Source organism: Dioscorea cayenensis, chromosome 12 (assembly GCF_009730915.1).
Source record: "Dioscorea cayenensis subsp. rotundata cultivar TDr96_F1 chromosome 12, TDr96_F1_v2_PseudoChromosome.rev07_lg8_w22 25.fasta, whole genome shotgun sequence".
NCBI lineage: Eukaryota > Viridiplantae > Streptophyta > Magnoliopsida > Dioscoreales > Dioscoreaceae > Dioscorea > Dioscorea cayenensis.
The window spans coordinates 9488444-9503541 of record NC_052482.1 but is presented as its reverse complement, the minus strand read 5'-3'; the positions used below and the strand labels follow the sequence as shown (position 1 = coordinate 9503541).

Below are 15098 nucleotides of genomic sequence, written 5' to 3'. Positions count from 1 at the left end.
CAATTAATACAATATGAATGGGCGTATATATTAGCATATCTACGCTTGCACTGGGATACATATAGGAATCAAGACCCAGTCACTTTGATGCATCGGATTATTAGTCACAAGGAATAATGGCAACTTTGTTTGATTGAAATTTTAGAAATCAACTTTGACTAATTGCTTTTTTCAATGAATTTTGTGACAATATTTTTGCACATTTATTCCTTTGATCCTCACTTATCAATATCAGTCACTTCTCTGTTTGTGTAACAATCTAGCATAAAATACACCTGTTTTCAGTTCAGTAGGATGCGTCTTGAGAGAAACTGGCATTGGCCCAGAGTGAGGGTGGCGGGACTGCAGGCTTTTATTATTTATTTATTTAACTCTCAGTGTTTCCGAATTGTATTTTGATCAATCATGGAGGATAGAAAAAATAGTTTCACAAGTGGGAATTTGTTTTGGTATCATCCATACTCAGGCCCAAAGAGACAAACACCTGCATATCTTATCAACCACCATACACTGAAACATTTGACCTGTAAATGACTCTTTAATTAAAATCTCACGGAATTGGAACATCATGGAAGTATCCATAAACATCCTTTCGAAAACTACGCATCAGCTTCCAACTAGATGGTGAATGACATACAAAAATCTCGATACATTTGAGTATAAATTTGTGTTGAATGACTCGAGCTAGGCATTTTAGGTCATTCACGTCTTCATTTGTACCAGCCAGCGAGTACATACCTCAGCCAGAAGCACAGCACACATGACAAGGCCTGAGAAAAATTGATCATAAGGATGCAATCACATGTAAAACCTCCAAGAATCAGATGGCGAGTTCATTTGCTAAATTTCCCCACAGATGTCATTTTAAACTTCAGAAAATTATAAACTATGATGAACACAAAAGGTTTGGCTGCCAAATTGCCTATCAAAGACAGGTGTGGTGAGTAGGAAATAACATGCTTCTCTATTGATTCTACAAAGTGAACTAACTTATTGGATTAATAACCTAAAATGCAAATGATTTCAATTTATTGAAGATAATGCAGAATAATTTAGCTGCAATGCATAATGCACATCAATGAAGGAAATATAATACACATGGAGTAACATCAGGATGGCTATAAATGATGACATATTACCTGAAAAACTAGAAGTCTGATGCAAAGAGATTTCTCTGTGCACCGACCAAATAACCGGAGGAAGAGGTTTACAAGAGTACCGTCTTTAGTTCCAGTCAAAAGTCCCGTTTGAGGATCGAATCTACAAAAACCAGAATGACACAAGTCAAACAGGAATTTCCAGCAAAAGAAAATCTTTTTCTCATCTTCGTATGCAAGGGCTTCCAATCTAAGTGCCCTAAATTTACCTTGGCAAGCGATGCCTGGGGCAGGGAATGATCTTAAAGAGCTGTTTATTGAAAGGAGACAAGAAAAGAGAATTACTTGAGAGCGAACATAATTCTTACAAAGAGTAAAGTTTATCAACAAGAGTAATTCACTCATACCTGAGGACATGAGTAGAGGAAGTTTAGAACTTGTGGCAAAAAGAAAAGCAGTAGTGTCTCACTGAAATATATACAAGCAACTAGTTAGTATCTGATCAAGTTTTGCTCAGTAAGTATATGCTGATACAAATAAATTTATTCTGAAACCACAATTACATATGATTGTAGACATTTATCTGCAAGGTGACACAGATAACCTTCTAGATGTTCTGTGGATAAGAAAATCACAACCAACTGTATGGTTTACTTCATCTACAAGCAGTAAGTGCAAAGAAAAGCATGCCACATCCACAATGGACTAACATACTATTGATTTTATTACTGCAATATTGTAACCAAGATGATGGTTGCCATGTAAGTTCCCTGCACATAGGTTTTAGAAACCAAGTAATTAAGAAAAATTAGTCTTTGAGAACGTGCAGAAGGGTATAATATAAACAAGCACTGGTGCTCCTTAAAAACAAGTCGGTAACAAACACGATTTGGAACAAGTCGAACTGCTGAATAAGTATCTCTGGGCATTGAACTTGCACCAAATTTTTTATCATTCTTCCATCACATCAGTAACCATATCATATTCATGCAATTCTATTATATTAAGACATATAAAACCCAACTTCCACTCAATCACTCTCGTTTAAATTCATATTTGAACATTATGATTCTCCACTTGAACCTTCCCCTCAAGTCTGTCATTTCTTAAATGTTGTCCATTAGGAGGTCATCTTTTCCTAAAATAAGAACCTTCAACTGGAATTACTTCTCTAACTAGTGATTTTTCTGGGTTACAGATAAACATATTGAGACGTCACTTCACCAATAAGTCTGTTCATATTCACCGAAAAGCATATTACTGCAGTCTGCAGCACAAGAGTGATGATCAGCAGTATACACCACAGAGAGTTCAACGTTTTACAACTGCAGCCCATAATTGGATTATTTCCTAGAATCCTGTTGTTCTGGGGTAACATTGGCATATTAGGTCCTCTTAAACTGGGGCTCCTCTTTGTGATAAAAAGAAAAATCAGAATTTCTTTTAGTTTACCAAACTTATATAAAAATACAGCATTGCTCTTTTAGAATATGTTGGGGTTAATCAGGTACCCAGCTTTGAAAGGGACCATTTAGAACCTAATTAAGGTGAACAGGATCAACTCCACCTGTTAAAGCCAAAGAACTCCAGGTGATACCACTTGGTCAAGTTAAGCACTCAAGCCACAATTCGGAACAACGAGAAATGATAAATGTCCGCAAGGCATATCATAAACTTGTCACAAATATCATCAGACTATCTGGCCTAAATATTCCTTCTACATTATTTTAGTTTCGCTCACTAGTTAATTCAGAACAATGAAAAACATGTCTATGGAGGATGACTAGAAAGCAGATGGTACAGGGCATTAAAACTAGCTTTATTGATAGCTGCTGGATAATAATGGCATAGAAAATAGGACAATTAAAGGAGGAAAAAAAGAATAGAATTCTCTCTGTCAACATAGTTATTCCAGGAGCCATCTCATGGTAGTTCCCAGCCAAAAATTACCTGCTTACATTCTCTGCTCATCAGCCCCTTATCCTCTTCCGGGATTTTAGCTAAAACCTAAACTCAGATCTTCACTATCCAACTCCAGATACTCTCAAAACAACAGTCATCGACCACGTAATTTATTCAAAAGCTTATTCAAATGATCACATTAGTTGCCCATAATCAAAGGCTGTAGAATCCAAAATCTGCCCTCAACTCGGACAGGTGCTTACTGCCCTTCCGATGTGCATATACCTTAAGAGGAGGTTTATCATAGACATATCAACAAACTAATTCAAGATTTCTCCCATAATGATAAAACAGCCTAGTCCAAAATCAACAAACTAAATATTTTTCCCCAGATGATAAATAACTTGGACCAACATTTTCTCTCATGGTATTTGGGTTGTGTTCACTTGTTACCCAACTCAAGCAATAAATGGAAGAACAGTTGATTCCTTACTGAATAGAACACTAAAAACAAGTTAGTAATTTTGTAAAGCGTACTCTAGGAAGGGATTATTTAAATTTAATATCATGGAAAATGAACAAGGAGGCTCAGTTTCACAATTGGTGTATAAATACATTTAACAGTTGGTTACAGGGCAATATTTAGCTTTTATACCCATCATGAAATAATCAAATTGCATGCTTTTAAAGCAAGAAAATTTGCACCAGATTCTAATAAGAAAATTAGGAAAATAGTATAAGAGCAACTCACCTAAAATGGCCTAGTATTCCAACTACAGCCATAGCCATTCCAGCGAAGTAAGTGTAGGTGTCACCAACAAAAACTGAAGAAGGATACCTGGAATTTCAGAATAAACCAGTAATACCAAAATAACAGGCAATCATGCAACTGAAATTCTATATGAAGAAAATGCCAGCTGGACATTCTTACCAGTTAAATGAAAGTAATGCCAATGAAGTGGTCAACAATGGTTGGACAAGGTATATAGAAAATGCATGAGCCTGCTGATATTCAGGGTCTCCAGAGGCACCAATTTGCATCAAATTATGTATTAAAATCTGCAACATGTGGAGCATTTCCCAAATATCAGCCTCCAAATCAGACTAACAAGTTTGAGCTCAATGCTTTATGAGATTGTCTCCTTACCGCAGCAGAGATAACAACTGTTTGTCCAACTTCCAGTCCATTTAATCCAGCGTGAATATTGATAGCATTTGTGCAAAAAACAGCTAGCAAACCCATGTATAACTTATAAATCCATCCTGCTTGTCCAAAAAATGAAAATTTTATTAAAACAAAAGTGCAATGGTAAAGCATAATAGAAAATTACAGTTTTTTTAATTTAAACTAAAAGCCAATAAGATTTTGGATCAGGACTTCTGGGCAGGATAAATCATCCAAAAAATCCTAAGATTAAGCAACTTTGCAAAAACCCGTCAATATCAAAAGAAAAACTCATCACATCTATTTTATTTACTAATGTAATCTGTCTATTATAATTCTTTCTACACTCTCCTCTTTATCCAAAAGAATGAAGCAGGTCAGCTTACTAAGAAAAGTAAAGATGAACTTTGAAAAAAGAGTAGATAGCTGAAATAGAGAAAACACCAGCACCAGGTGCCCTACAAACTGGCTACCATGCAAATTCATACCATCTAATCATTCTCTCTTTTATTTTCCCAGAGCTCCTGAGTGACTAGATTTCATATAACTATGGTGAAAAATTTGAAAAGCAGCTCAGTTCAGCTTAACCTGTTCACTTTAGTCAAAGTAAGAAGTAATTACAATACAATCTGCTTGTGCAAACTCAACTCAATTCAGCTAATGCCTGAATGGATAGAATTGATGCTCAACTTTCACCAAAAGTGAGGAGAACAGTAGAAGATAGAAGATGATAACAGCAACAAGGCAAATTTTTGCGAACTTTGGGTTGGTTGCATAACAAAATGTGAAGAGGGCAGACATGGAGGGTTCCCTGCATAAGCTATATAGACCTATATGATCTCTTAATTATATTATGCGTAGAACTATAACATGAAACTTATAATATCTGAACTATCAAATACTCTAGTACAAACATCTCACTCCACGATGCCAATTGAGCATCCCTGTCTCCAAACATTCTAATTCCTTACATGTACGTCACATGCATTTGGGAAAAAATTTAACACTTCAAAATTTGGCATGAAATGACAGGTGAACAATTTGATAGACAATCACCTTTAGAAGAAGATCACAAATCACAAAAATGACTTCAGGAATGAAACGTGGCAAACATTTTTGAAATTCAAAAATTCAAAATATTCTAGTTAGATGCCTGATACCTGCAATTAGTACAATTAACTAAAGTACAGATACATTTGTCTTAATATTTTCATATAAATATCAGGTACTTACCAAGATCCAATACTGCCACCCCAACATATGGAATTAGAGGCTTTGGTATAATAATCGCAGTATGCCCAGCATACGCCATCAACAAAGGAAGTGCTGCAAAGGAGGGCAGTACTAACTTTCTGTCTTCACAAACAGTGAAAAAGACAATTTTATGCATATGAGTTGAAGTTACCATAGAGAACGTAAAAACATGGCCATCTTGAAATAATTGCAACTCAAAACTCAACATCAAAAACTTGAAAAGGAGAAATGATTATGAAGGAACTCACATTCTCCATGGTATGTCAAGAACATCATCAACAAATCCAAGCAAAAGCATGAAACAGATAGATGCTAATGCTGCATTGTACTCAACAAGCCACTGCAACAGGCATCAAATGAACAATAGCTGAAGCCTTTAACCATGAAGTGCTAAAAGTTAAAGCACTCTTTAAGCAGAAGTATACATCATGGACTTGGTGCATGATGACATATAAAAATTAAAAAAAAAAAAAAATTGGTTAATGAAATTAAGGACTCTAATCAACACATTTATGCATGCCATCAAGAAATAAAATCAGAAAGACAGCTTAATTAATTTTATAATTCAAGATGCAAAAAGAGTAAACTACAGACTTAACCAGTAACTGGAATTAATGAAGCTAATAAAATTTAACTGCAGAAATGCTTTATTTTGGCAAAAATACTTAGTACAATACACTATGTTGACAACTATGGAAAATTCAAGAATTAAAATTATGAATCAACATTAACATCGAGTTCAAAGACCTCCGCACCATCACATGTAAAAGAAATGAGATATCTTATGTGGTTTCAAAGTCTGAATTGGTGTTACCACATCCACAATGAAACATATTCATTCACCACCTGTCTCAAACTTTAAGAGCGAATAGAAAACATACATTTGAGTCTGATGTGAAGTTGAAATGCTGGAATACAATAGCAATGACCAAGTAGACAATCCCAATTACAATACCCAATGATTCAGGCCTGAAAAGACACATATGAGAAGATAGTAATGACTTGATGTTCATCACAAAGACTACACAAATAGTGGACGAAAATTAAGAAAAAAAGAAAATATATGATTATCATAATGATCTCCAGAAATATCTATGTTTATGAAGTTATCAGCAAACTACCATAATGAACTGCAGAATAGTAGCAATTCAGCTTGTTTAACTGCAGCCTGTGGTTGTCCCATGAAGTCAATAGAGCTAAGACTTAAAATCAGATGAGTAAGAAAAGAATTCCTTGTGAAAATTGAAAATTTATGACACCCTTCCTAAAGCTCTTCAACCTCGGCTCAGGAATGCAATCATCTTAGAAAATGGTAATGATGGGGAAAATATGAGTCCTGATAGCCAGACCTTATGTTTCATCCAACATGTGAGATCAGCGTCTAAAAGCTCCAAGTGATCAAATTGTATTAATTGGCCCCGCAGCCCCCTACATGCTAAGATTTCCAAGCACTCAAATCACTTTAAGATAGCATGAAACTCTAATTAACATCTTTGCTCATCATATTGAACTTGTGTTTACCATAAGTTATAATAAGGGGATGGTATTTCCACAAAATAACTACCATAAAAGGAGCGCACAGAATGAATGTATAGCCATCCATGTTGGATTCATTCAGATTTTACACTGTTTACAAATTATTGTTACAAGCCATAGTAGATGGCATTGTTCTTGATTTCCTCTTTTGCTTGTGCAATATTTTAAAATATACTTCAGAGTCAGACCATAGAGAGGTATATACCAATAATATAGTCATAACATTATTTTCAATTCTCTTGCTACAGCATTACAAATCATGTAAAATAGATCTTTGTTGATTGGTGATTCTTTCCAATGGCCCATACTCACATATTGCCTTCAAACACCTTTGATTTTTGAGTTCCAAGAAAAGGTATTTGACATGACGTATGTGTTTAGTTTCCTTTTCTAAAATCTTTTATAACAAACTTCAAAAAGTTTCTGATACTACCGTAGCTCTTCAAGAGAAAGAAAACCAGCAACCCAGAAATTATAAACGTGAAACAAATAACATTAAAAACGTTGTAAATAAAAGGTTTTCAGTACGAGTTACTTCGAATCTCACTGCCCTTGCCCATACCTCCCTGATCATTCTCCCCAACTCATGGAAACCCTAATATTGTTCAATCAATCACTTCTAAACCATATTGATTTCTCACAAGCACTACCCTAACTCCATTTAGACATGATTCCTCATGTTCTAATATCAAATATTCAAGAAATTCACAACAGAATCAGAAGACACTAAAACAAGTGAAAATTATTGAACATTTCGAACAGATTGGGATCAAACCAAAACAAACTTACACTTTGATCGAACCCTGGGGAGTGCCCTTCTTGTTGATATCGTACCCAAACAAGCTCCTCCTGGACACATATTTGGCAGCCACGGGGATCATCCGAACAACAACTACAAAACCCGCGAGACTCATTGCAGCATTAATGGCGATGGAGCGCCGGAGTGACGGCTCGACATCGTAGTAGAAGTAGAGGAAGCCAAAGAAGGGGATGAAAAAGAGGGCAGATAAGGGCACGATCAACCCTAGCTTCGGCGGCCGCAGCGGGGGATCATCGGCACTGGAAGCTTTCGGTTTCGGGGCTTCATTCGGTTCCGAGATTTGAGGTGGCTTCGCAGTGATCGAGGAGGACTTCCTTCGGGCCGCCATGGATGAGCTTCGATCCTCGCTGCGGCCTCAACCTTCGGAAGCTCCTTTAATAGCTTCTCGTTTAACTTTACCAATTTTTTTTTTAATTTGTAAAATTTTTAAAATAAAAGTTTTCTAGGGCTTTTGTGCATATATGTATGGGTAAACCGAAATTACACATGTACCCTCAAAAGCGATTCTTAATTCGTTCATATATAAACCTGAAATCAAAAAAAATTAATTTATAAAAAGCTTACTCCCCCGGGACAAGGTAATGACCTTGATTTTTTTGTTCTTTTATATATTTTTATTTGATGTATAAATATAATAATAGATATAAGTATATATTTCTAAATTAAATTAAATTAATTTAATAAAGTGCTACAATGTAAAACTAATCTTTATGAATAATATAATGTATCTCTCCCAATTCCCAAAGCATAGGTTCAGAGTATATTTGTAGATGTTCATGCTACATATATAAAATTTTATTTTATATTTATGATAATAGGTGAAATTTAAAAACTTCTAAAAAGATAAATAAATATAGAGATACAACCATTACAGTAGTTTATCGATAATTACAAATTTATTAATTCGGATAATCACCATACGAGACAATGTATGTATTAAAAAATTTATAAAAACTATAATATGTTAATAATTCATTTATGCCATGTAGCCATAGAAGAAAAAGATACAATTTTTTTTAGCATGAGATTCATCATAACTTATTTAAACTGTACTATAAATAATATCCAAAAATAAAAACAGTTCATGGACAACGCGGTTTACAGTAATGTTATTAATTTGACTCAAATATACATAATTAGTAACTTCACGGTTTATAATATATAGAGGGAGAGAAACTTTACGTACTATGTGTAATTTTAGATTTGTGCAGGGGTATATATATATGTGAAAAAAAGTTCCCAGGGCTGTGGTTGGGAGCTTTGCCTAACGTGGCCAATGATGATAGATGGAGTTAGGTGGTCACTTCGGATGGGATCTTTGAGGGGCTGGCTGATTTGGCATGTTGTGATTGGTTTATTTACGTGGAAGGGTTTGTGCTGTAAGGCTGTAAGCAACTAGAACCAGAATGTTATGGAAATTTGCATATATGTTCCTCGGAAGTGCATATTTGGGTGCACAACCTTGCCAAGTTCATATTTTCATTAATATCTTCACGACAACGGTTTTATAGATCCGGTCAAAAGTCAAATTTTTTTTAAAGAGTCTTTTGCCCTCATTTTTTTAATATTTTATTGTCTTTACCAATAAATTAGCAGAAAAAATATTGGAAAAAAATTACTCCCCTGTTTTATAATAATTGTTCAAAAACATAGTTAAAATTAAAAAATTTATAAGCATTTCATTTATCTTTCTCATTTTACCAATTTCTCTTTTCAACCATTAAAGTTATGCATTTAAAATAAAATGACGGAGACTAATGCATTTAAATATGTTGATAAAGTTAAATTTAAAAATTATCTTTTAAATTAGACTGTGGACAAATAATTGAGAACATAAAAAAATTTTAAAAATAAAAATTAATATAATAGAAAGTATTAAAAGAATTCAATTGATTTTTACCATAGATGTTAACTCACAAATATTAATTTGTTAGGATAGATTTGAATATGATTTTTATAAGGAGCATATGTATGTTATGCGCTTTATAAGGGTAAATATATATGTCAATTCCCTCTAATGTAGGGGCATCGAGAAGGTGAAAGTGTCGAAAAAAAATTATTAAATTTATGGTTAAATTACCGGTTATTATCTCTTTTTCATGATTTTTGTTCCAATTTTAGGAAAAATTAAATAAAAGTGGAATGATATATAAACTGAACAAAAAGCCATTTTTTTTATCTGGCAAGTAGTTTTTTACGTTGAAGAAGACTTTGTTCATAAGTATTTTTATAAATAAATTAAGTGTGCTCTGTTTAGATCTCTTTGTTTAGAAATAATTTTATAGTTGAGTAGCTTGAATTTTCATTAAGGGAGCGTTTTCCAATGAGAAATTACTAAAATAGGTACGCTATATAATATTTAGTTATCTTTGACTCCAAAATCTTTGGAAACCTCACTTCTTCTGACCCCTGATTTAGGGTGCCGGTGAAGAGAGAACCTCCTAAAAATTTTAAAAGACCTTAATACCATCAATTTTTAATTAATTACATAACATCAAATTATAAAGTTAATTCAATCCTTGTGATTAATTTCACATATCTTGTATCGATTTGATCTTGTGTTTTAATTTTTCTCTCTACTTATCGATGTAGATCACACATCTATATTACCTTGAACATTGTTATATCACTAGATTTCTACTTTTTACACTTTCATTATTATATTGTTTTATTATTATGTGTTTTTTAAATTGTTTATGGTCAGCATCCCTTTCATTCTCTAATATTAGGGTTTTTATTTTGTCTATCAATGTAAAAAATTTCTTATAAAAAATATAGAAAATTATAAATTTAATGAGTTTACGCCACACCCATTGCAGATCCTTGTTACTAGGCATTTCTTATTTGCATGTTTATTTTTTTTTCAAGTCAATCAAAAATGAAATATTACTCAATTAAATGTCCAACTAATCGCCACATCTATATTAAATATGCAGTCACAAATAATCTTGCCAAAATAATAAGAAAAACTTCAATGATTTTGATTTTTTTTTGTTTTGGAGAGGTAAAAATAAAAACAAGATCTATCTCTAAAAATTAATCTAAATTATTTATAAATCTTAATGATGACAATTAATACATAAATGTATTTACAATACTCTCAATTCTAAAATAATAATTTCAATATTTATAAAAAAATCTGTTTAAAGTGTGAATTTGTTGGAGATATTGATAATGCATGTGTTAAATGGAAATAATTAATTTTTTATTTAATAATAAATGTATAATTGGTAAATTATATTATTATATATTCTTTCTTTTTCTTTTGTCTCCTTAACCAAACAAGGTTTAACAAATAACCCACTTTTCATTTCCCTCTATAAAATTTGACTATCCAAACAAGGATTCAACCCTTTATTCACTTTCCCTTACTATGGGCCCAGCATTTTTGTCTCCGTTTGTTTGTACAAAGGCTTCAAAGCCTAGATTGCATGCATTTTGTTAAGTTTCTCAATTCCATGAAAACCAGTGAATCCGTGAAGAAGCCTTGTTTTCATTGTTTTGTTGCTATTTTGTTGTTGAGCCCAAGCCAATTAGCAACCCCTTCTTTTACCCACATACTTAGAGAGAGATAGAGATAGAGTTGTGATTCCTAGACCCAAAAACCACTGAACCTCGTACGATGAACTTCATAGTTATAGTTGCAAAGATTTCTTAACCTCATCTTGTCACTTTCCAAGTAATCTTATAGGTTTTTTTTTTTTGTCTAAATATTGGATATTGTGGTCATTGTAAATACTTAGAGGAAGGTCATCCTTAAATACCTTAACTAGTAGTAGTTTTATTTGAAGTTTACCTGACTGCCTTGCTATGTGCTAAGGTTTGGTGCATGGTGTGCATGTTAAGACCTAGCGCATGTATTTCTTGGAGATGATCTGAGCTATATCTTCTATCTTTTCTTCTCCCTTACTTTGAACTTGATGCAGCCAGTATATATAGCCATATATATATATATATATATATGTATTTATATGATTGATATGTGATAACGGCCCTTGCGTATGTCCCGCAAGTGCACGGGTTTGTCGAAGTAATAAATCCCAGATGAGTGGGTATCGTATCCACATGGAGTTGGGAATAAAAACACTTAAATTAATTCTTAACTAAGCAAAAAAGTGAATAATAGTTGTGTGACAAGATGTAATGTAACAAAAGTAAAAGAGACAAGAAAAAAAGCACAAGTAAAGGGGAGGTAAGGCAATCGATATAAATGGGGTACCCGGATATTGTTCTGCCTAGGACAATCGTTTTAAGTGCAAAACCCTCTATTATGCTTTCTAACTAATGCATTAATGAGTCGTTGAGATCCTTTAATACATGGTCCCAAATCTAAGGCCAACCATGCTTAATTCTATACATGTCCTGGAGGAGAAATTGAACAATCTCTCAACCTCTCACTCGTATAGAATCGCAATGAGTTCTAGGGATTCCAAGTGATAGATCTTTTTCCTAGATGTAGACCTAACCCTTTGGTCCAGGTGGAAGGTCTCTAGTCACAATTAAGCCCTATGTGCTAACATCAACGCTTCAGTCCGTTGCCTCTGCAACTAAGCCCCAGCGGAAGGTTATCCCTTAGCCCATTCACTCAATGTGACCACAAAGAACTTGAGGAAATGGAGGTAGGATAAATCACACCGGAGGGAAAGGGAACGCTCCGCTACCTCTCGACTCACCCTCTCAACCCTCTCCAATCTAGCTTTGTCTAACACTCGTGCTGTGTCACTCACTCACAAGGGTTACCAAGGTGAACTCTCAACCCTAGTGTCACTCTAAGGGAGCATTCAATCAATCAAACATTGAAGATTGGAACTCAAATAAACATCAATTAATGAAAGCATAATAACAAGGTTTAATGAAACAAATACATCCTAGGGTTCACAAATTAAAGTACTCACTAGGGGGTTTAGCTCTCCGTGGAGCTAGTTACAATCAATGAAATAGAATGTAAAAACAAGTAATCCATAGAAAACCCCCTCGATAGTCGTGACGATGGTCTTGTGGAGAAGCATCTACTTGTCCAAGGGTCCCTTTGTCTAACCTAGGATACACCTCGCAGATCGGTGCCGATGAAAGCTCTCCCACTAACCTTCTTCCAAATGGAGCGTTATATCGGAGCCGTAGAACCTCTCCCAATCCCTAGCCAATACATCTCAAAACCCTAGCCGCCATCCTCTCTCAAGTTAGGGAAAAGATGGAGAAAAGAATGCTGAAATCGGGGCTGAAATCAGCCTTAAATAGGGCTTGAATCAAGAATCCACACGCCCCTGTGGATTCACCACACGGGCCTGTGGAATTAACGCACGGGCGTGTGGAATTTTCACACGCCTGTTTGGATTCTCTGGAAATCACTTTTCTCTGCCGGCTATGAACAGTACCTGGTATATTGAATTGCTACATTGGTTTACGTCGAGGTAACATAAACGGGCACAGGTTTATGTCGTAAATCGCTTTGCTTCTTCAATAAATGGCTACATTGGTAGAGATCTTGCTATATATGCACAAGCCAGAATACTTGAATGTGACTGTCTTTGTGTCCCTCCAAATCATTGTGCTAACTTAAATTCGAGGAGGTTAGCACACATTCTCGCATCTTAAACCCGACTTGTGTCTTCGCGTTGATCCTTCTCAAGCTTTTCTCCAAATGGTGCATTCATGATCTACATTGGCTTCTTTTTTCTAACATTTGGCTTCACAACCCTATATACATGAAAGTAACATAAATGCACACATATTAGCGCTAAAACCTGATAAAAGTAATGCTCATCATAAGGAAAGAACACTTCGTATTCTTATCATACAAGCGTTTATCAAACTCCCCCACACTTAAGCTTTTGCTTGTCCTCAAGTGCAAATTAAAACATTAAGGCATAGATGAAGGAAATATTAGAAGTGCTTGGCCTTAGGTTCACCAAAGCATACAAAGAGAGCATTATACAAGTAAGGGAAGTTTCAACATTAAATACGAAAAATCAATGCTCTAGCTAAAAACTTGAATAAAAAAGGACAACAAATCCGAAATCGTGTAAGTGTGTGTAAACTCACTCAAGTCAACCCAAGATATACTCCTCAAAGTTCTACGTAAAAGGGACTTATTTATCTATAAAAAGTAACAAAAATTTGAAAAGATGGTAGTAACTTCACACATCCTCTAAGGTAGCCCTTTCCAAAGCGGCCGCTAAGATGGCTTTCATACTTTTGAGGTGGTAGCTCTTTCTACTGGGGTAGTAGCTTTCACTCATCCCATGAGATAGCTCTTTCTCTCATTAGAGCATAACTAGTATCCGACTTATGAGAGTAGCTTCATACTCCATAGGTGGTAGCTCTTTCAACCCAACAAGCACAACTAAATAATGAAACTATTTTGTTTTTTTTTCCTTTTTCCATTTTTTTTCAAAACAAACAAAAGACACAACTATAACTAGTCTCTTTAACATCAAACTTGAGTTTCTAAAAGAGTTTAAAGAGTGAGTAGTGCAACAAGTGTGAATCGGGCAAAAATTCCTAGAAATTCAAGTAAAAACTAGAGCATGAGAACATCTAATGTTAAAAATTCTCCTAAACTCAAGAATACAATCATTGCAACTAAAGTGAACCACCATTGGCTATGTGAGCATGTATAACATTCAAACTAATATAAAAAATATGTGCACTATGAAACTCCCCCCACACTTAAGTTGTACATTGTCCTCAATGTACACATGCAAGCTCACTCATAATATATATCAATCAAGAACATATGTGGGAGAAGCAATCAAAACAATACTCCCCTGACTCCTAGTGTTGCATTTGATGGAGCTAAATCCTTAGGAGTGATGTTCTAATGGGTTATGAAGCACACACGACCAAGTGCCTAAGCACCTTAGCCGTGTCCATAACAAGCTCTCAATTCCCATACTGACAAGACTATCTGCACGCATACACGAGGGTGTTCAGCGAAGCTCAATAAAACAAAAATAACTCGAGTATATAAAAGATAAGGCAATGAGTACAACTTGAGATAAAAAAATAAAAATAAACTCAGAAGGAAAGTCCTTTCAGAGTATACAAGTCCAAAATAAAATGCAGAAGTAAAGAAATGAAAAATAAAGTCAAATGTCGGTATCGTCTGCTTTCGGCTCTGCTGGTGCTACGGGTGCTAAATCAAAAGGTGCCGTTGGAAATAGTGGTGGTGATGCTAGAGGGGTCCTCGGTCTCCTGATAAAGGGTGAGGATGCATCTCGCTCTAATAGCTGCAGTACGATGTCAAGACGCGCCATCATCCTCGCGTACTGCACAACCTGTCCTGCACTACAAGGGGTGCTCCTGTGCCTATCGATGCAAACTG

The 15098-nt window shown here is 34.9% G+C and overlaps 1 protein-coding gene across 1 annotated transcript; it reads right to left on the bottom strand.

Moving 5' to 3' along the window:
• Positions 1–518: 518 nt before the first annotated feature.
• LOC120273771 (UDP-N-acetylglucosamine--dolichyl-phosphate N-acetylglucosaminephosphotransferase-like) lies at positions 519–8148 on the bottom strand. The gene is made up of 11 exons (XM_039280474.1): positions 7744–8148; positions 6300–6387; positions 5667–5758; positions 5398–5516; positions 4147–4262; positions 3931–4058; positions 3751–3837; positions 1505–1565; positions 1367–1407; positions 1140–1260; positions 519–770 (listed from the first exon to the last, which is right to left on the bottom strand). Exons 1-11 carry the CDS (start codon positions 8100–8102, stop codon positions 711–713), a joined length of 1272 nt encoding a protein of 423 aa, XP_039136408.1. The 5' UTR covers positions 8103–8148; the 3' UTR covers positions 519–710.
• Positions 8149–15098: the final 6950 nt, after the last annotated feature.